The sequence below is a fragment of the Rhamphochromis sp. 'chilingali' genome (genome assembly GCF_963969265.1).
Source record: "Rhamphochromis sp. 'chilingali' genome assembly, chromosome: 19".
NCBI lineage: Eukaryota > Metazoa > Chordata > Actinopteri > Cichliformes > Cichlidae > Rhamphochromis > Rhamphochromis sp. 'chilingali'.
Window position 1 is genome coordinate 3,014,676 of NC_137946.1, and position 21,896 is coordinate 3,036,571.

General features: G+C 41.2%; 2 protein-coding genes across 2 annotated transcripts; both read right to left on the reverse strand.

Moving 5' to 3' along the window:
* Positions 1-278: 278 nt before the first annotated feature.
* On the reverse strand, positions 279-9,140 carry acat1 (acetyl-CoA acetyltransferase 1). The gene is made up of 12 exons (XM_080866766.1): positions 9,013-9,140; positions 5,657-5,704; positions 5,453-5,570; positions 5,177-5,272; positions 4,837-4,937; positions 4,469-4,612; positions 4,234-4,384; positions 4,051-4,146; positions 3,626-3,739; positions 2,851-2,915; positions 1,712-1,869; positions 279-673 (listed from the first exon to the last, which is right to left on the reverse strand). Exons 1-12 carry the CDS (start codon positions 9,061-9,063, stop codon positions 553-555), a joined length of 1,263 nt encoding a protein of 420 aa, XP_080722892.1. The 5' UTR covers positions 9,064-9,140; the 3' UTR covers positions 279-552.
* Positions 9,141-10,859: 1,719 nt separating this feature from the next.
* On the reverse strand, positions 10,860-14,482 carry LOC308386921 (collagenase 3-like). The gene is made up of 10 exons (XM_080866757.1): positions 14,361-14,482; positions 14,021-14,262; positions 13,784-13,932; positions 13,354-13,482; positions 13,068-13,229; positions 12,836-12,965; positions 12,605-12,738; positions 12,363-12,522; positions 12,166-12,269; positions 10,860-11,704 (listed from the first exon to the last, which is right to left on the reverse strand). Exons 1-10 carry the CDS (start codon positions 14,457-14,459, stop codon positions 11,595-11,597), a joined length of 1,419 nt encoding a protein of 472 aa, XP_080722883.1. The 5' UTR covers positions 14,460-14,482; the 3' UTR covers positions 10,860-11,594.
* Positions 14,483-21,896: the final 7,414 nt, after the last annotated feature.

Consider the following 21,896-nt stretch of genomic DNA (forward strand, 5'->3'; position numbering starts at 1 on the left):
GGGGAAAAGTGCAGTTCTTATAATCAGAGGCAAACTGATCCTTTAATCCCCAATTTCAAAAGGTTAAAAAGACATTGCTGTTGCAGATAATGCAGCCAAACAGAGCACAGTCAATGTTATCGCTTATCTCTGGCACGTTATGTATCCAGTGTAAGAACAACTTAACTTAAGAAAGGTAGTTGCGGCATCTAGTGGCCAGTTTGAAAAACAACACAAACTGGTAATTGTAGTAATACCCAGTAAATACACACGCTCACAACAGACCAATAACAAGACAGTGCTTTCAAAAAACTATTTATTTAACCAGAGTTAAACATTATTCTATTTTTTGCACAAGACGTGTTCTCAAACAAGAGGAGTGTTTTGTACACTGGAGTCACGACATCACAGGAGTCCCGTGTTGCTGTTTGCTGAGGCCGCTGACATTAACGTAACAGATTCTTTCTTCACAATTAACAGGAGCTTATAGATGTGAGAGTCCTTTGGAACCAGCAGACAGTCACTGCACAGTTCAACACTCTTAAAGGAACAGAAGCTTCTTGCCAGGTCTTCTTACAGCTTCTGGATCAGAATGGAAGAAGCTCCGCCGCCTCCATTGCAGATGCCCGCCAGCCCGTACTGACCAGACTTCAGGTTGTGCACCATGTGACCCACAATTCTTGCACCAGACATCCTGACAGAGGAAAGAGAAATAGAGGGTAATAGTTTCTTTTCTACTCTAGGTTTAAAAAGCCATGGCGTACTACAGAAGTGCACAGAAATCAAACATGGGACTGTATTTAAGGTAGGCACACGTAATTAGTGTCAGATGTTGTTTGGTCGGAAAAAGCAAACAGTTTGTGACCGCTATGCTGTTGTGATTTATGATAAATGAGGTTGGATAAAGAGAACTGTTGAACAATAAATACAACTGATGGAATGCAATAAAGATGTTAAACGGACAAGATAAGTACGGCTGGAGTTATTGGACTGTGGCAAATTTCATTCATAACAGTGACATCACGTCAGCCCCACCATCGAACACCTCGGCGGCTTCAAACGTAGGCTGAGCCTGCCATGAATAGTCATTTTGGGAATGATTAATTTGGACTGTTCTTTTTCCAGAGTGGAATGATTTTTCTGAGATTTTTCTTCAATGACTTTCAATAAATTGGGTAAACAGGTTTGAATTTATTTTGGATTTTCTCTCATCTATGCATGTTTAATACTATATATACAGGCTCAAATATATACATACGCACCTATTTATATTGCTTAAATGTCTCTTAGCAAGTTAATCTCGGCCATGGCACCTTTGTTAGCCATTGACAAGCTTCTAGAATAAGTCAGGCTGGACATTTGAGCCCACTGTTTCGCAGAATTTGTAGAGTTAATTTAAATTATGTGGTTTGTTGGCACAGAGCTGGCTTTTTAAGCATAGTCAACAAAGTCTCAATTGCTAAGGTCAGTGCTTAGAGAAGATCCACATACCTGTGGTTAAGCATTGCTCCAGTTAAATAATTAACTCTGACAAAGCCAAAAAGGTTAGCAGGGCTGTCACGTGTCAGGTTTCTTGTTTGCGAAGAGAAACAGTTATGATGTATTGTTTGCAATATTATGGGCCACATCTGAATATTTCAGACAAATGTAAACACATTTACTAGAAAAAAATACTTTTGAGAAGAACCAGGTGAGTTAAAGCCAAGTTGTAACATTTTGTTGTGTCACCTACCCAATGGGGTGTCCCAGTGACACAGCTCCCCCGTTAACGTTGACTTTTGCTGGGTCGATGTTCAGCATCTTGATGTTAGCCAGCACAACCACGCTAAAGGCCTCATTGATCTCCCACATGGCAATATCATCCTTCTTCAGCCCTGCTGCATCCAGCACCTGGCAGACACACACACACACGGGTCTAGTCATACACATATATGGGTCTAAATAATTATTATATTATGCTTTTGTATATACTTTTAATTTAACCTAAAAATATAAATATGAACAATCTTTAGTAATCACAAAACAAATATAACCCAGGCAAATACGACATGCAGTTTCTAAATGATGATGTCATTGTGTTGTTGCGTCACCCTTTGCAGCAAGAAGCAGGATCGCGCATTTGTGATAACTGACGATGAGCCTTTCAGGTTGGACTTGGTTGAATTCTTTGTTCACCTTTTGTCTCCCATGTCCACAGAATATTTCCCAAAGGTTTTGGGTTATTTACCAAAATCATCAAGATATTTTTTGAAAAATGGAGTTTGTGTTTATTTTGGTCAGCAGTGGTTTTGTTGTTGGAACTCTCCTATTTGTGGTCAGGCTTATTCTTATATTATGTAATCTTGACTGGAAGAAGTGAGGCCTTCAGTTCTTTAGATGCTATTCTGGGTTCTTTAGTGACCTCCTACACGAGTTGTTGATGTGCTCTGGCAGTGCTCATCTTATTCCTCCTTGCACACAGGGGCAGACACCAGTCCTGATGATGGGTTAAGGACCTTCTATGGCCCAGTCCAGCTATCCTAAAGTAACTGCCTGTCTGTTCGAATCTCTCCCATGCTCTTGAAATTGTGCTGGGAGACACAGAAAGCCTTCTGTCAATGGCAGATGTTGATGTGTCACCCTGTCAGAGTTGGTCTACCTGTGTAACCTCTGTAGGGTCCCAAGTATTGCCTCAGACTACTAAAAGCATAAGGTGATACAGAGACTGGCCTAATAGAGGACTAGTCTCATCAAACTAGTGAAAAAACTGAAAAGATGAGGAGGGAAAAACTGTTGGTGGCCTCCATCTGTAAAACCATGTTTTTGGGGGTTGTGTCATTGTTGCAAAATAATTAGAAAATGTAAGTGCCAGACTACATGCTCATAACCCACCTTTGGTACAGCAAATGCAGGAGCAATGGGGAAATCAATGGGTGCAACTGCAGCATCGGCAAAAGCTGTGTAAAACAAATCAGAGAATGTACAGATATATATGAACTGTTTGGCAACCAAAAGTCATCCAAAGATACTCTCAGGAGGAAACAAGAAACACTTTCATTTCAAAAGGAGTTCATTTTACCACCGTGACTTGATATAAACAAATGCTGAAGAACTGGTGTCAGACTCAATTGGATGCATTGAAAAACAACAACTAAACAAAGCCAGCTAACGGTTTAACAACAGAAGATTTTTTATGACAGATTTTTGTTACTTTAATGAAGATAGTTGAACAGATACCACTGGAACAAATGATGGTCAAATGTATCAAGTCAGCTTCTACCCAGTTCATTATACAGGTCCAACTATTTGGAGCCAGTCGGCCTTTGGGTTTGCAATAACCCTCTTTTAAAGATGCCTCTAACGAATATCAATGCTTAAACTTATTTGCTGTTTTCTTGTGATTTTAAATGCTCTGAAAAAAGCATAAAAAATGTGGTCAATGTGGTTCTGCCAGAGGTTTCTTCCTGTTAAATGTTTTTCTTTCCCACTGTCACCAAGTACTTGATCATATGGTGTCAGGTAATTATTGGGGTTAGGTTTTACACTGTCTTTTTGTTTTTTCCAGCAATATCGACCAGCACTGCCTCCTTCCTCACCTTGTGAGTGCGAACCAAGAGCAAACCAACAGTAAAGCTCTCCATGAAGCAAGCGTCCACGAAAAACTTACAAACAACCCTGGCCAGTGGAGTCACATTGAGTCTTTTTGCTGCATCTGCTGTCATTAAAACAAGAGCTGCAGCTCCGTCGTTCAGTGTGCTGGCATTGGCTGCTGTCACCGTGCCTGAAAACAGCAAAATAAAAAAATAACAAGAGACCCATCAAAATAAATTACACCTTTAATAACGCACAGATGAGCAACCACATTACTGTTATTAACATTTCCTGTAGCAGCAGAACTACTTGTACAATTTTTTTTAAGTTATTTTAATAAAAACAGTACACACTGTATTTGTCTGATGTTACACGTCTTAGTTAAAAATATTAAAGAAAATCTCATTTTTAATCTTTTTGTTTTATTTTAATTAGTGTTAAAGTGCAAGAAGAATGTGGATGCTTCACACAGCTTCATGTTGCTCTATAACTCATCGTTACCGTTCTCTTTCTGGAACACAGCTCTCAGTTTGGGGACTTTGCTGAAGTCGACCCGTCTCCACTCCTCATCCTCAGACACCACCACATCAGATTTGCCTGCAAAACCCCATCAACAACATTAGCTGTGCAATAACACTAATTAAAGTCACTGGGCCGAGACAAACATGGTATATCTTCCTGTACCTTTCTGGGTAATAGTAACAGGTATTATCTCCTTTGCCAGCACACCAGCCTCGTGCGCTGCTCTGCTGCAGCTATAAGAGTTGATGGCGTACGCATCCTGCTCCTCTCTGCTGATTTTGCAGTTCTTGGCTGTGTTTTCTGCACAGTTACCCTGTAAGAGAGCAACAATATTATAATGCTCTAAATGCACATAGGCCTTATAATTTTCCAATAATAAGTAGAACATGAGGATCACCATGTGGAATTTGTTGTAGACATCAGTGAGTCCGTCCTTCACAATGAGGTCTTCCATCCTCACTCCTCCGTAGGATGGGGTCTCTCTTGCCATCACATAAGGTACATTGGACATGCTCTCCATGCCTCCTGCCACCATCACATCCTAAGTCACACATATAGAACTATAGTCAGAGTAATTTGCATTACAAAGCCAGAATAACCCATTATAAACAAAAGTTTCTTTCAGTCCTGATAAACACGTGCATTTATGCATTTATCAGGATCACATCTGTGATCGAGTACTAGCATGACAGCAAAAGATGCAGTATTTCAGAAGAATCTGCACTCGTGTTTTGTTACACCTTGCATATTTAATGCTGATAATACCTGGTGTCCACACATTAGACTCTGAGCTGCCATCATGATGGACTTCATTCCAGATGCACAGACTTTGTTGATGGTTGTTGCTGGTGTGCTGAGGGTCAGTCCTGTAGAGGCAATCAGAGACATCATTCTTACTATAACAGAAATTAGATGAAGACAACTTCTCACCAGCTCTGGATTCTGCTTGGATGCACATTTGAACTCCAATGTCAAGAGATAATATTCAAAAAACAGTGTTTAGCTCAAGAAATTGGGAATAATTCATATTGCAGACTCAAAAATATCCCTCAAGGCACCACAGATGTATCAATATTGTGGGTTAAATATAGCCGAGAGGTCATACCTGCTCCGAGCAAGGCCTGTCGTGTGGGGGCCTGTCCTTCGCCAGCCTGAAGCACATTGCCCATGTAGACTTCCTTCACTTCTTCCGGAGCAATTCCTAAACACAAAGGCAACATACTGAACATGCACAGCTGCCTCAGTTTTAATGCAGCCCTGTTTCCACTCATGAGAGACAGATACTCAACCTATTGTATGGACACAGCGCCAGCCGATGTTTATCAAGCAACAGAGGAAAGTGGATCCGTCCGAGCAGTGAAAGTGAAGTGGCCAAACATACCTGCTTTGTCAATGGCCCCCTTGATGGCAATAGAGCCCAGTTTGGTGGCTGGAACTGAAGCTAGGCTGCCTTTGAAGGATCCCATCGGAGTGCGGACTGCGCTGACAATGACGACTTCCTATGACCATACAATTTAGTGTATATATGTTATTGTGCTCTACAGATGATTAACTATCAGTGCAGGCTCTCAGTGATAGTACTTACATTGAGGGAAGGATGAGATGTGTAGGTTCTTGACAGATACTTGTGAGCCTACAGTGACAAGATCATAAATGTTATAAATAATAAGTGAACATAAGTATTCAGCTGATATAATGCTTATGACAGGTGTCTGACCTTTGTTTTGTGGATCTGATGGACCCAACACATTTAGGGTTTTTATTAACCAATACAACAATAACAACGTATCTAAAAGTACTTAACAGATGTTTATTTTACCCCAAGTCCAAGAAATATAGATAGACCATATATATGGTTAATATTTGGTCATTTACTTCTATTGAAGCCCATTTATGAAATATGCTGTTTGATTTTTGGTCATAAAATGTAATAGAAATAGAAAATTGAATCAAATATAAAGGCAGCAAACTGTCATCACTACTGACATTTATATCTTTCAACAGATTGATATATCATCTACAAGCAGCCTTTTTGTGCTACCCTATACAACAGTGTGTGTTACATATGTACTACTTGCCGTCCACCTCTAAAACACACATTGCAGCTTGTCTTTCTGTTGCTAAGGATCAAATCAGGGAACATCTACTGACACTGGTATATTTGTAGATGGGATCTAGGATGAAGAGTAAAAATCAGCTTTGATGCCCTCCACAAGATGGACCACCATTTGTCTTGGCCCTGGTTGCACGATGCTACCAGTCAAGCTCAATGGCTCATTCTTTGGGCGAGGAGACTATTCAGTGTCACCATTTTTGATATCCAAGGGTTTGCTTTGGGGCAGGTGTTCAGTGTCAAATCCTGTCTTCGTGCTCACTTTCAGACTCTGAACTGATGGTGCTGCTTTGGCTCACCTGGCTGAGGAAGTGACCAACGTATGGAATTTAGAGCCCCAGATCATTTATTGTGTGTTATACCCCTTCACTCTCGCCCTGCGCTGATGTCTACTTTCTGCACTGTTCTATCCAATAAAGGCAAAATGACTCACGTTCTGAAAACTCTTCCCATCTGTTATCTTCCAAATGTTCTCTCTTATCTAAAAGTCCTAAAACTCCTCAGAGAATCCTTTCAACGATATGGAGAATTACAAGAATGCGAGAACAGGCAGATGAATGTGACTGAAATGTTTGAACCTCGTTTGGAAAAAGCACGAGCAGAAACACAAAACACACATTGGCGATCGTGGCTCAAGAGTTGGGTGTTCGCCTTGTAATCGGAAGGTTGCCGGTTCGAGCCCCGGCTCGGACAGTCTCGGTCGTTGTGTCCTTGGGCAAGACACTTCACCTACCGCCTACTGGTGTTGGTGATGGTGCGATATGGCAGCCTCGCTTCTGTCAGTCTGCCCCAGGACAGTTGTGGCTACAACTGTAGCTGCCTCCACCAGTGTGTGAATGTGTGTGTAAAGCGCTTTGGAGTCCTTAAGGGGGACTAGTAAAAGCGCTATACAAATACAGGCCATTTACCATATGTACACCACATAGTAGAAACAGGTTTTGTGAAACGTTTAAACGTCCTGAGGCTTTGAAACTTTCTGACACCCGTCTCCACCAGAACATCTGCTGGCCACTTTTAACTATTGACACAGTCTCATAACCCTATTCTGTGAAACAATAACACAGGCAGCTGCTTCACAAGTCTAAATAAGGGTACTTGTTATATCAGGCTATTGATAATTATGAAAACAGCATGTGTTATCGCGGCTAAATCCCACACAAACAGGGAAAGAAAAACATTGAGACTGTTAAAGACAACAAGCTGTGACTGTAAAGAGCAGAGTACTTACTTAAAACAATTTATAGAATTAAACATACTGACAAACGAGGGCTATATTGATTGTGACAGCCACACAGGTTTTCAGCTTTCAGACTGAGTTGGCCTGGTTTTTTCCCTCCAAGTCACCTCCTCAGCTTTGTAAAAAAAAAAAAGAAAAAAAAAAGAGTTTGGATGCGTTTAGTTGATGTTTTAGTCGTCTGACACTTTCCATCATCAGGTTGTTCCACACTGCCAAACAAAGCTAGAAGCAGCTCTGATGTTTTAGATACCTTTTTGAATCTAAGCAAACACAACACAGTTAAGAGGTTGCTCCTGAACTTTTGCAACGTGTCAGTCTGCGTCTGCGTTTTTAATCACACTGAAATTGCATCTGCATGCAGCTCTCCTGTTTTTTATGACACAATTACACCGAGAGTATTAGTGGGAATAAAAAAAGAAAGAGAAGTTTCTCTTTTTGTTTTTTGAGGTCAAGGACTCATTTGTAATGACAATTATTTAAAAAAAAATAGTAACAAATTATATTTTATAGTAATAGCACAACAATTCTTTAATTTTCATTGGTTTCATTACTACAGTCAAAATAATAAGTTTCTGAATGTGCAGGATGTTAGACTGTGTGTGAAGCCACTTGATGCAGCAAATATCATTTTCTGTTAAAAGTAAAAAACTTGCATGAGCAAGTAATAATTCCAATAAAATCATATTTATTCAATTACACTTTCTGGTGTTTTAGTGAATGAATACTCTATATTAGTCTTCACAATCTACAGCATAAATAACAATGAGAGATCTAGTATTAATTTTCTTACATGTGCACGTGGCCGTTTGTCTTAATTAAAAAACATTCACTTAATAATTACAAACACCAGCGCACATGACTCCGTCCCGGGGAAAAACAAACAAACAAACAAACAAACACAACAACAACAACAACAAACCCAAATCCTGCCGCTTCACCTGTCCAGAAGCAGCAGCTAAGCCATCTGTCATAACTGGGGCGAAACGTGTCAAACACGATTACAGTGCGAGATCATTAAAATGGGTTATTTTATGTTCTTCACAGAAAATTAGCCGTTGTTGAAATAATGATAAATCTGAAAAACTTGACGTTTACTAAACAATGAAAAGGTGTCCCACAGACCCGAACATCACACGTTAGAATCAAGCTCCAGAATAAAACTGTCACCGTGAAAAATATGACAATAAAGGCAGGTATTCAGGTAATATCAGCTGCCTAATGAAGTGACAGGAGCTAGAGTTTCAATGGTACTCTTTGTGGGCGCTAAGCTAGCTGCAGCTGATGCTATAGCTAGCCTGTTTTGGTGTCAACTAGTCCTTTCTGATACACTGTCGACTGTATTGAAGCCAGTAAAGCATACTACTACTACTGCTTCTTTAAAGTACTCTGACCAACCAGCTACAAGTACAGTATGTTTTCAGGTGTTTGCATTACTTTAACCTGCCAAGGACGCTACACACACACAGACAGAGCAAGGTTAGCACAGCTACTTGAAGTTAACCAGGGCCCTGTGCTGCCAGCCTAGCCTTCCTGTTTCTTACAACAACATGACCACAAACCTAAGATGACAGTTTCACAGCCCATCACTTACCAGACGTTTACAGATTTGAGCGTGCATGGTTAAAAGTCCACTGGATGACATTTCGGACTGAGACACAGAACTGACTAACGCTTCACCTTCAGCAGCGCACGAATAAACACATCAGCCAATCACAGGAGGAGGTGTGCTTCCTACGTCATCTTTGGCTAAGCATTGTAGTTATTGTAGTTTCATCCACAACATCCAATGTGTATTGCTTAAATAAAATATATTGGGTTATATATATATTTTTTAAGATCAACACACAGTAATCACATTTACCTTGAAATAAAAAATATAAATAAATATTTTATTTTACAGTATTTCACAGGTTCCAGTTCCACTGTTTATTGTTTATTCATTTAAGTGCCAGTAGGAAACGTTTCTGCTTAATGAATAAATGGCTGTAGAATATAAATTGATTCTCTCATGGTCCAGGGACTTTGAGTCAGTATTTTGGGTTTCGTGTGAGGTTTGGGCTCTTGTATTTAAGTCTGGGGTGTGTGTATTACAAGTGCATTGCTATTTTCTCTCGTCATATATTTTGTCCTCTGTAGTCTATTTATCTTCTGTTCCCCAGTCATTACCCCATGTCTGACTGGTCCCTCTGTATCCTGTCTCTGTCTTCCTTTTTGTCTGTGTCAAGCTGGTATGTCTCAGTGTTGGTTTTCTGTTTTATTTTGATAGTCCCTCATCGTTCAGTTTCACTTCCCATATACGTCCCCTATGATTAGTGTCAGCTGTTTTCCCACCTGTTCCTTCTTCCATCCTTATCTGCTATCTGTATATATTGCCTGCATCTTTCTCCCTCTGTTCTTTGTTGTGTTTTGACTCATCCCCTCACTCCTTATGTTTTGTTTCCTTGCTTCCAGTATGCATTTTTTGTCTGGCAGGAAAGTACGAAGAAGAAATCAAAGAAGCAGGAGGCCCAATTTATGCCATTGTATCTTTGGTTAGGTTAATGTTTCCCTTAAAATAATAACAATTTAAAATGTATAGTTTAATTGCTGGTATTAACTATTTCAGACTAGGTTAGAGAGTGCAATGAGTCAGTTAATACGTTGTCAGCATATTTGGAAATATGCAAAAGTATTTTCGTGCAAAATGACACATAATTCCCTGCACGGCAAGCTGATCATTATCTGATCAGCTAAAGAATTATAATCCAAGTATTCGCTATAATATGGAGCACAAGCTTACCTTCAGCAAAGGTCAGATTATTAACATGATTAGCAGCTATGTTTCAATGCTGTGGAAAAGACTTTAAAGCTTATAATGAGCTAGTTGCATATTTTTTATGGAAATATTCAGTGCCAGTGTTGTGAATAAGACCAGCATTACAATGTTAATGTGTGTGTGTGTCTATAGGGGGAGATATATTCCTTAGATCTGCATGTAAAGGAATTTACGTCATGTTCATGCATGTTCACTTCATCAACAAGAACATGTTGATTTCAGTCTGAAAAGCCTTGAAGCAGGACATCAGGGTATTTCATCAGCACCGTGTGTGTGTGTGTGTGTGTGTGGGGGGGGGGTGTCTATGTACAGATTTCTGTGTCAGGCTGTGTGGTAAGCAGAGGTTGTTTTTTTCCCCTTTTTCCAAAAAAAACTAAACTAATAAATATGAGTCACTCTAGAAACATCATAATGATTAGTCAAGAAGTCCATGAACACAAAGCACTGAATCAATGACCCATGACCATGACATTCTGCTCCGTACAGATGTGTTGTTATGCCAAGAAGCCATGTTATGTATTTATTATATTGTGTGAGAATGTATTATTTATATTGGATATAATAACCAAAAAGTATCAGATGTTTTTAAACAGTTCAGCTTTTATATAAATAAGACATGTAGCCATCAGTTATTTAAAATTCATACAGGCATTTTTCATATCATAGTTAAGAAACAACAGTCTAAAGACAATGAAGTCATTTCGTGTATTTATTAGTGAATGCTCCTTTTAAAATGAAGTCATCTGAGCAATTACAACAAAACACATTTAGAAAATAAATTTGAAGCTGCATTTAGAAGGTCATTAAAATATTCTCAAAATTAATTACTTAATGCAGTGCTCATCAATCTCATACCGTCTACAGCTATAGCACAATGCAGTATTAAATCCCCCTTTAACATAATACTACTTGGTCAGTGGTTCAATTTCTCTTTAATATTCTCAAAATCTTTAGAGGGTGTTCAGTCATATCAGGATACCAATATCAGTTTTTAATTTAGTTGTTTCCAGTATAAACTTGTTTTGTTTTGTTTCAGCAAAACTTGCAGCACTAAACAATCTTATTTGAGCTGTAACTGTTGTTAAAGTACAATGAATTACTCAGGCAAGGGCAAAGATTTTGTGTCCACCTGGGATCAAAATAATTTAGCAGAGGCAAGGATGTGTAGATCATATATTTATAGATCATAGTACTGACTCCTTAAGCCCCACTTTTATTATATGTTTAAAAAGAAATTGAGAAAAGTGCAGTTTAAACGTTTTCAGTGAAGTACTTGAATAATACTGTAGGCTTTGTTTACAGATTTTTGTCTTAGTTTGCACAATTACTACATACTGTAAAAACAAAGACCCATTCATCTAGGGGTTCGTGCAGCGCAGGAAGTAACTGTTCCTCAACACACGGTGCCGTGTCCCAGTCCCCAGGTCGTACTCATACATGTAGGGTCCACTGTAAATGTAAGTGTAACCTGCAGAACAATGGCTTAGTGTTAGTCTAAATACTAGTTAAAGAAATGGTTCACAAAAATAATACATTGTCTTAATTCAATGATATACATGAGGCCACTGCTTTCATGTGTTGGTTATACTAAACTAAAAGACGGTTAGCTTAGCTTAAAGCATAAATACAGCCAGCAGACTTTGCCAAAAAAATCCACCTACTACTGTCTCTAAGCTCAGTACTTAATACTTAACTGTTGTTCGGGGAGGTTATGTTTTTAGACTCATTATAAAGTAGGTGCTACTTTTCGGTTTTACACTGGAGCATATAGTTTAAGAGTTAAAGAGTTTTCAAGAGGTTTTAGAGCTGCTTCTGGTTCTGCTGTTATGTTAAAAATGTGGAAATTACAATGACAGTAGCATGACTTTTAGTCTGACAAGACATTTTTTTAAAATCTCTAATTTCAGGTTAGCAGTGAGGACCACTCACCTTTGTGCTGGAAAGCTGCTGTAACTCTTCTGGTCAGGCCTGCAAAGGCCTGATTCACCAGTCTGGGATATCCCTGCTCCATAGTCTTTCTGGACTCATCATAACTGGAGAAAAACAGAAAATAGATTGATCCAGTTGACGTTAATAGTATAGAGTAGCTCACAGTGAAAATTGGAACTGGTAAACTTTCAACTCACCTGAAGTAATTATTGCCTACAAAGAAGAGAGTTTTGCCAGAGTTTACATCATGAAGGGCAGCGTCGATTTTCCTCACTCCTTTTGGCAGACCAAAAGCAGTTAGTGTTTTAGGGTAGCCCCGCACGGGCTGGTTGCCAGTGAAGGCCCACACTTTGCGACCTGTAGAAAACGATTGAAAACGCTTAAGTTAGATTCCAAAATATGGAATGTGTTTCTTACATAGATAAGGAGAAACCAGTACCTTTGAACAGAAACACTGTGTCTAACTGTCGGCTCTCATACGCAGCATCGATGTCCACAGGGGCACTGGGCCACAAGCTTCTGATGAGGCTTTGCTGTGGAGTCTGGCTCTGGGGGAAGCTACGCCACAAGAAGCTGATAATAAATAGAGGCAAACATGAGCCATCAAACAATCATTACTAAACTGTGGATTTAGATGTTTTAGCACTCTGCTGCGGCGCATATCTGAAACCTGTCTTTGAAGAAGATAATCTCTCCTCTGTGGGTTGTGACAGCATCCAATACCATGGTAGAATCACAGGCATCAGGAGTAGTGGGAGGCTTGGGATCATCCACAGAGGGATCCTTCCTAGAGTTTGAACCTAGAATTCAAAAGATACGTTTTGGGAAGCCCTGCTTCACAATCCACCAAAGGTCAAAACGAGCAGCAATACCAAAGCAATATTCAGACCCTCAGTACTCACCATAGAGGTACTGAATGCCCCTAACATCATCCTGAGGCAGAACAAAGGTGTCAGGGTTTCTGTAGGAGTACGTTGGGTACATTAGGGCACCAGGGACATTGGAATGACCTAAGCCCAGAGAGTGACCAAACTCATGGGCGGCGACAATGAAGAGGACGACGCCTGAAGCCGAAAACACATAATGGCAGGCCGGTTACAGGACAGTGCGACAATGCAGTTATTTTCTAAAATCACACGTAAAGCACATAAAGATCAAAAAAGGAAAAATGATAAGTGAAAACCTCACCACGGCTTGAGCGGAACGTGAAAGATTCATCATCGTCAAAATGAGCATCCCCTCCAAGACCATCACCGGGAGCAAAGGCGTGGGCAAGAGTGTTACCGGGCCCATCAAAGGAATTAAAATCACCATGTTCTGTTAAATAAGGCAAACAAGCCAAAATTTACAAACCATTTTGTGTACACATTGACATGAAACATTTGGTAAATAGTTATCTCCAAGTGGATTCAAACAGTCAATCTAAAACATATATAACTCTATGTAATACAATATAATGCCGATTAGAGGTATCGTGTGTATAAGTACATCATTTCTTTAGGATTTTCTGATTCTGAGTAACCTATCCATACTCTATTTTCTATTGTTTTAGACTCATATTTTTAATAATGATGTTATCTGAGTGCATCTTCCATTGCTGAAAAAGATTTGCACTCACCCCGGCGACCAAAGGAGATCATAATATCAGCAATGCCGCTGTAGATCCTTGTGAACCTCAGTGGAGTGACTTTGGCCCACACCTGCAGAGCTTTGCCTATGGAAGCATCCACCTCTGCCACAGACATGTCAGGTGTGTAGTTCTCTATCCTGCAGAGCACAACAATAATCAAGAAAATCATTAGTGTGGTCACATTTTCTCAGGTTGTGTGTTATGTTGTGTCTTTAGATCATTCACCTGTATGTGAGGCTGCGTTTCTGCCATTTTTTTCCATAAATGGAGAAACGAGCGACCTGTTCATCGGGAACCCCACAGCGGGGCTTCTTCATCATGGCCAAAGTGTCAGCATCCAGAGACCCGGTGATCTGGAGACCAAAGAATCTCTGCATCTCAGCCAGCTTCTTGTTCAGCGGGCTGATGCCCCTTCTGACAGCTGGACCCTCCTCCTCTGTGAGGTTGAAGAATTTCTTCAGGTAGTTCTGTCAAAAAACATGAGATCTGAACAATATTCTTAATACCCCATAATCCTAGGACTTGTGTTACAATTATAGGACAAGCAAAGGAAACATATACATACCTTTGCAAAACTTTCATCTTCCACAGAAACTTCAGAAAGCGGCACAGAGAGAACTGCAGTCGCCAGACTGAACAGAATACACCCGGTGAGAGACCTCATACTTCTTCACTGTTTTGACTTGTGTGCATACATTGAAGTCTGGTGTTATATAGGCTGTGGAGGGGAAGTATCGTAGAGTGGGTGTGTTAAGCAACTACTTCCTTGAGCTGATGACTCAGTAATAGTTATATTTAGGATGACATGACTGAGGAGAAGATCAGCACAGATAGAAAATTCCCAAATCAACTCTGTGATTATGAGATGACACATTACAAAACATTACATACCAAAACTACAGATTTTTAAACCAAATATTATGTTAATAGTGAAACAGTAAGGGATAATAAAACCAGTGAGTTTTGACTGCTGTACATATCATTGTAGGATCATGCTAGTGTATTTCTTCATCAGTGTTTTGCTGATACTCATTCAGACAATATTGTCTCTATGTATTTAAACAGGAGGGAGATGAAACATTTATTGTATATTTGTCATTTTACTTTGAATATGTTTCCTAATTTTGCATGTTGTTCGAAGTTATATTACAACAGACACTGTAAATTTTGCTTAAGGCGGTTTAGCACAAGTCAGAAGATATTTATCGAATCCATCACAAAAGGGAGTACCTAGATTATTTTTTCTGCTGATAAGTGAGCAATGTGTCCTGAGGCTAAACCCAAACAAGATATATCGTGCTGTCAACAAACCCTCTGTTTACTCTCAATTTTGCATGTGGTGCACAACAGTGCTGCCATTCTTTTCAGTATTGGACACTGATGGTAGTATCGTTTGGATTGTGTCTTAGATATACTGAACAATGCTAAAAAAAACCCAGCTAGTACATGTGTAAACTATGACCAGTTAGTACCTGTTATGAAAAAGTATCTATTAAGTGTCTATTAGGTCCTTCTTCTTTTCTTCTTTTATTTTTTAAGAAAACATAAAATGAAACACTTTGAAAAAAGTTTTTTCTATGGTTTAAATATGCACCACATGATGATCATTTCTTTTGTGTCTCCATGATTGCATATATGAGTACCTATTTTGGGGGCAATTATATGGGTCAATATTACAACACTCCATTACACAATGAGCTGATGTTAACAGATTTTAACACAGACTGCATCAGTCATCCGCAATCGTCTCGTATAAGGATTACAAGAAGTCTTGTATAAGGTCCACCGGTAGTGGGGCACGATGACTGTCTTGGAAAACAAGAGAGCTTGTAATGCATCAACAGAACCAAAAAAAAGAAAGTATGCATTTTCATCATTTTGTATATATATGAGTGCTGTTGTGACATGAATCAGAGACTCGTCAGGATTTTGACTGCATGACAGCAAGAAAAAAGAGTTTTTTTTAACCTTATTTGGGGCAAATTCATTGAACGTCATAGATATTTTGTGAATCATACTTCAGTGGTATAGTGTTCATGCTTTTACAATTAGAAACTGAAATTGTCACTTTTTAAAATTTCTCATATTTAGAAACAGGCTTCAAAATACACTACTCTACTGTAGTAACAGTACCTATTTCCAGCATTCTTACAATGTTTATGCTTCTGTTCCAGAAGTCAGAAAACCTCATTAAAAAGCCAGTTTGTCCACTGTGATTGCAGCTGAACCTGATGGGAACTGATAACTCAACCTATGACTTGTTACTGCAGCTTGATGATCTGATGCATGAATCACAGAGATTGAATCACAGAGGTTGTTGTAGGCAGAAGATCTTTTACTACTGAATGTTGAGTTGTCATGACTGAAATTACCCAAACACTTCAGGGACTCTTCCTCCTTCTCAAGAATAGTACTCTCTATCTGCTGCCTTTTAAGGTAATGAGGTAATGAAGTATTCAAAAAAAAAGAAAAAATCCCAGACCATGCTGAGACGACTGAATGGATATCAAAGGCTGATGCTCATTGTTATACATCCTTTTGGCTTTTGTTTTGGTAACTTTGCAGTACAGTGTGTAAAAACCATGCTGATAACCCCATCGTTATATGAGTAGTCATCATAGTTTCCCTCCAAACAGAGATTATGATTCAAACATCAGGTCTATCTCCACAGTCAGGTGTATGTGGGCAGTCTATGATGAAACAGAGATCCACACCCATAAACATAACAGTGTGCGTGTGAGACAGTGAGACAAGAAATCCAGACATTTCCATTTTGGCAGCTTATCAACAATTTTCTCAGATGTTAGTTCCTGGAATGATAGATGTCAAAATGGCTAAAAAATAGCTCAGACATAACAAAGATGTGGCATGGATTTGGCAATAAATAAAAACCAAAGTGTGAAAATTATCTTTCAAATGTCACCATCACCATTCAACATTTCACCATTCATCATATCAGAAAAACATACTCCTCCAGGAGTGAGAGTTCTAGTCACCGTCTGGGTTCTCCTTGGAATCCAAACCATTTCAATTCCAAATGTTTACTTACAGACACCAAGCAAATCTGAGCACAGGAAAAGCAGGTAAGATACTCTTTTGCAGGCAAGGCAAAGAAACTTTCAAAATTGTGAGGAGCCAATGGACTGATCCAGACTGCGAGACATGAAAAATATGGTGACTTTTCCTGTTCTGTGGTCATTTCAACCGGACAGAGACAGGAGTAATGATAGAGTCAACTCAAAGGGACAAGTATAATTCGATCCCAGTTTCTCAGTTCGTAAACGAATGTTTTTGTACACAACCAACCCTTCTGAGCCAATGTGTGAAAAAAGGCGTGGGTCAATATCACCACAGGTTTCAGGTGAAACCATTGTGAGACCTTGCATTACCCTATTAGGCGACCTATTGAGGTTACTTCACACTGTCAAGTAACCTCAATGGGAGTTGAGGTGCCTGGAAAGGAATCTCAAAACTGCACTGTAGAAAGTTGGTGTTTTACAGGGTCAGATTTGAGTTGTCCTTTAACCACAATGAAAACAAGGAATGAAACAGAGTATGTGTGAAACTCACATTTCTCACCGCTAACACAGAGCCAGTTCTTAAGATGGTGCTAGAGGACCAAACAGCCATGGCTTTAATGATGATGGAGGGTCTTAGAGGAAATGGGAATATCATCAAACTAAACAAAGACAAAGTGATAAATGAAGTATTGAAACACATTATTTCCAAGGGAATGGGAAACTGCCAGAGCACTGGTCAAACAAAATGCTATAACAAGGTATTCAAAGTGCGCAAGATGTGTTTGAATGCTGTTTTAAATTTGTCTCCCTCTTTAATCCTTACCAAGTAATAGGCATTACAAAGGTCCAGTTTAGTGAAAATGGTGTTGCCTTGTAGGAGTTCCAATTCAGTTTACAGGAGGGGTGAGGGGTACTTGTTTGTCACCTTGATTTTTTCTTTGTCATGAAAAAGAACCCAGCACCAAGCTTTGTCGAACACTTCTGCAAGATCGTGCTACACTTGAGGCATGGAGGGACGGGGTTCAGGTGTTTTGGCTCTAATGGAGGAATTGACCAAAGGGGTGGTGGATCTGAGGAAAAGTAGATGGCAATTTATACTCCACCTAGGGCAGCCCGCTCTCACTCCCGATGCGTAATATACAGATGATTTGTCACGTCCCGAGGCATTCCAGGGAATGCGAAAGGTTACCTTTCTGCGTTCCTATGTAATGTGCCGGATTGTGGATGAAATCTAATTGAATGACACTCCCGCAGTAACACACATTCCAGCTGTGTATTCCGGGCCTAACCCTAACCTTATCCCTAATTTTAACCACCACCTTAATCGTGTTAGACAGTGTTTTCCAAAGCGATTTAAGTCAAATAAATGTACATGTGTAGATTTATTCCAAACAGTTCTTATGTTTCCTCATTTTAATATAGGGATGTGTTAGGTGGCCAAAGGCGTAATATACTGACGATTTGTCACCTAGCATAAAATGTTACGCTTTGGGAGTGAAAACGTGTTGCCTGGAGATGCAATCTTTAGAACAATAGATATTGGGATTATGAGTACTAAGTCTGTGAGGACCGAAAACCAGGAGTGTTTAAGGTGCTTCGAATAGGAAAAGGCTAATTTGCTCTACATGGTTGCCTGAGAAAGTTAATGAAAAAAGTTGTAAATAATCTATGAACCATTGCGTCAAGAACCATTATTAAACATACTCAGAAACTTATTAACAAACTCTTCAGAAGACAGACTTGGGTACAATTTAAAAACTGTTTGTCCCTATCTATCTATCTATCTATCTATCTATCTATCTATCTATCTATCTATCTATCTATCTATCTATCTATCTATCTATCTATCTATCTATCTATCTATCTATCTATCTATCTATCTATCTATCTATCTATCTATCTATCTATCTATCTATCTATCTATCTACCTACCTTGATGCTCTTCCCACTTCAGGCATTGGTAGAGGCCACTCTGGAGGCTTGAGAGGCAGCAACAGCCTTGAAACGATAGCCTGTGCAGGCCCTTGAGAGACAGGTGGGCTAAGCAGTTTCTGCTGAAACACTGGAAAACACTGGGTGAACCACCCAGGAACCTTGACAGTTTCATGGCCAGGTGAGCCACGTTTCCTCAATTTTTCAAGTTCATTCCCAGTGTTTTTGTTTGATATATTTGTGGGATGTTATGAGATGTGGATGTAAATGAAGGGCAAAACAGAACATTTAAGAGCTGCCAAATCAGACACATGCGGAGGTGGTAGTGTAAAGAGGCAAAACTACAAATAAACAAAAAACCTACAGACCTAACTGCATCATGGTCATGTGTCCTGGTAATATATTTTTGTGTTACCCCCTTTTAAACTTTTATTGATATTCTTTCCACTCTGCAAAATTTCCCAGGCTTCCCTGCGATTCCTTGTCTTTGCTAGTTGCCTTTTCTTTCTTGTTCTGTAATGCTTAACCTGCCATTAACCTGATGATTGTATACTGCTTGTTCTTTGTTCATTTTTGTTTTTGGCTGTTCTCTCTCCAACATTCATTCATTTATTCATAATCCATCAGTATGAATGGACGGTAATTGAAAATATGGCGCATGCATTCATCAATAGGATGACCTGTAACAAGGTTTTGAAATTAAAGTGGGCTGTGATGTGAATGAACTGGGAGGTTGTTGTATGGTGTTAGTTCAGCAGGCATTACACACACATGCAGGTAGGAACAGATGATCACCGGAGATAACTCCTTTCTTTATTTTTATTTTTCTTCTTTCAAATACCACAACCAGAACAACATACTCACTAGCGCCCTCTAGCGCTTCTGGTAAATGCATCTACAGAACAAATGCAATAGTATGTGGACACAACAGAGGTTACTTCAAATGCAACTTTTCAGCAGCTCAACAAATATGACCAAATAGGGCTGGGTATCGTCACTGATTTCTAGAATCGATTCAATTCCAAATCACAACGTCCCAATTTGATTTGATCAACGATTCGATTGAATTCGATTCAATTTTGAGTCAGACAGTCAGAAATATTACAATTCTGATCATTTATCAGTACCGACACTTCATCAGAGGTGTAAGCATCACAGCACATGGCTTTGTATCACAGTAACTGAGGATAAAACCAAAAAAATATCATGAAGGAGATTTTCCCAGGGATCCCAGGGGCTATGTTGTCTGGGGGCTTTTGCCCCCTGGTAGGGTCTCCCATGGCAAATTGGCCCTGGGTGAGGGACCAGACAAAGAGCGATTCATAAGACCCTTATGAAAAGGACACCGAGGGAACAGTTTACCCTGCCCGGGATAGGGTTACCGGGGCCCCGCCCTGGAGCCAGGCCCGGGGAGGGTGCCCGAGGGCGAGCGTCTGGTGGCCGGGCCTTAGTCCATGGGGCCCGGCCGGGCACAGCCCGAAGAGGAGACATGGGCCTATCCACCCGCAGGCCCACCACCCGCAGGAGGCGCCATAGGGGTCGGGTGCATTGTGTGCCGGGTGGCGGCCAGGAGCGGAGGCCCTGGCGGACTGACCCCCGGCTGCCAAGACTGGCAATAGGGACATTGTCACCTCTCTGGTGGGGAAGGAGCCTGAGTTAGTGCGTGAGGTTGAGAGGTACCGGCTAGATATAGTCGGGCTCACCTCTACACATGGCTTGGGCTCTGGAACCAGTCTCCTGGAGAGGGGCTGGACTCTGTCTCAGTCTGGAATTGCCCCTGGTGAGAGGCGGCGGGCTGGGGTGGGTATTCTAATATCCCCTCGGCTTGCTGCCGGTACGTTGGGGTTTTTCCCGGTGGACGAGAGGGTTTGTTCCCTGCGCCTTAGGGTCGGGGAACGGGTCCTGACAGTCATCTGCGCTTATGTGCCGAGTGGCAGTTCAGAGTACCCAGCCTTCTTAGAGTCCCTGGGGGGGGGGGGGGGGGGGGGGGGGTGTGCTGGAGGGTGCTCCACCTGGAGACTCTGTTGTCCTGCTGGGAGACTTCAATGCTCACGTGGGTAACGACAGCGAGACCTGGAGGGGCGTGATTGGGAGGAACGGCCTCCCTGATCTGAACCCGAGCGGTGCTTTGTTATTGGACTTCTGTGCTAATCACAGTTTGGCCATAACAAACACCCTGTTCGAACATAAGAGTGTCCATAAGTGCACGTGGCACCAGGACGCTCTAGGCCGTAGGTCGATGATCGATTTTGTAATCGTATCAGCAGACCTGCGACCATATGTTCTGGACACTCGGGTAAAGAGAGGGGCTGAGCTGTCAACTGATCACCACCTGGTGGTGAGTTGGATCAGGTGGCGGGGGAGGACACTGGACAGACCTGGTGCACCTAAACGCGTAGTGAGGGTGTGCTGGGAACGTCTAGCAGAGGCCCCAGTCCGCGAGATTTTCAACGCACACCTCCGGCAGAGCTTCAACAGCATTCCGAGGGAGACTGGGGACATTGAGTCCGAATGGACCATGTTCAGCGTCTCCATTGCCGAAGCTGCTGCATTGAGCTGCGGCCGCAAGGTGGTTGGTGCCTGCCGTGGTGGTAATCCCCGAACCAAATGGTGGACACCAGAGGTGAAGGGAGCCACCAGGCTGAAGAAGGAGTCCTATCAGGCTTGGTTAGCCTGTGGGACTCCAGAGGCAGCCGACAGGTATCGACAGGCCAAGCGGAATGCGGCTCGGGCAGTGGCTGAAGCAAAAACTCGGGTGTGGGAGGAGTTCGGAGAGGCCATGGAAAAAGACTCTCGGACTGCCTCGAAGAGATTCTGGCAAACCGTCAGACGTCTCAGGAGGGGAAAGCGGTGCTCTACCTGCACTGTGTATAGTGCTGGCGGAGCGCTGCTGACGTCGACTGAGAAAATTGTCGGGCGGTGGAAGGAATACTTCGAGGACCTCCTTAATCCCACTGACACGTCTCCCGAGGAGGAAGCAGAGTCTGGGGATGAGGGGAATGACCCGCCAATTTCCGGGGGCGAGGTCACTGAGGCAGTTAAACAACTCCTTGGTGGCAGAGCCCCTGGTGTTGATGAGGTCCGCCCCGAGTTCCTGAAGGCTCTGGACGTTGTAGGGCTGTCCTGGTTGACACGCCTCTGCAATGTTG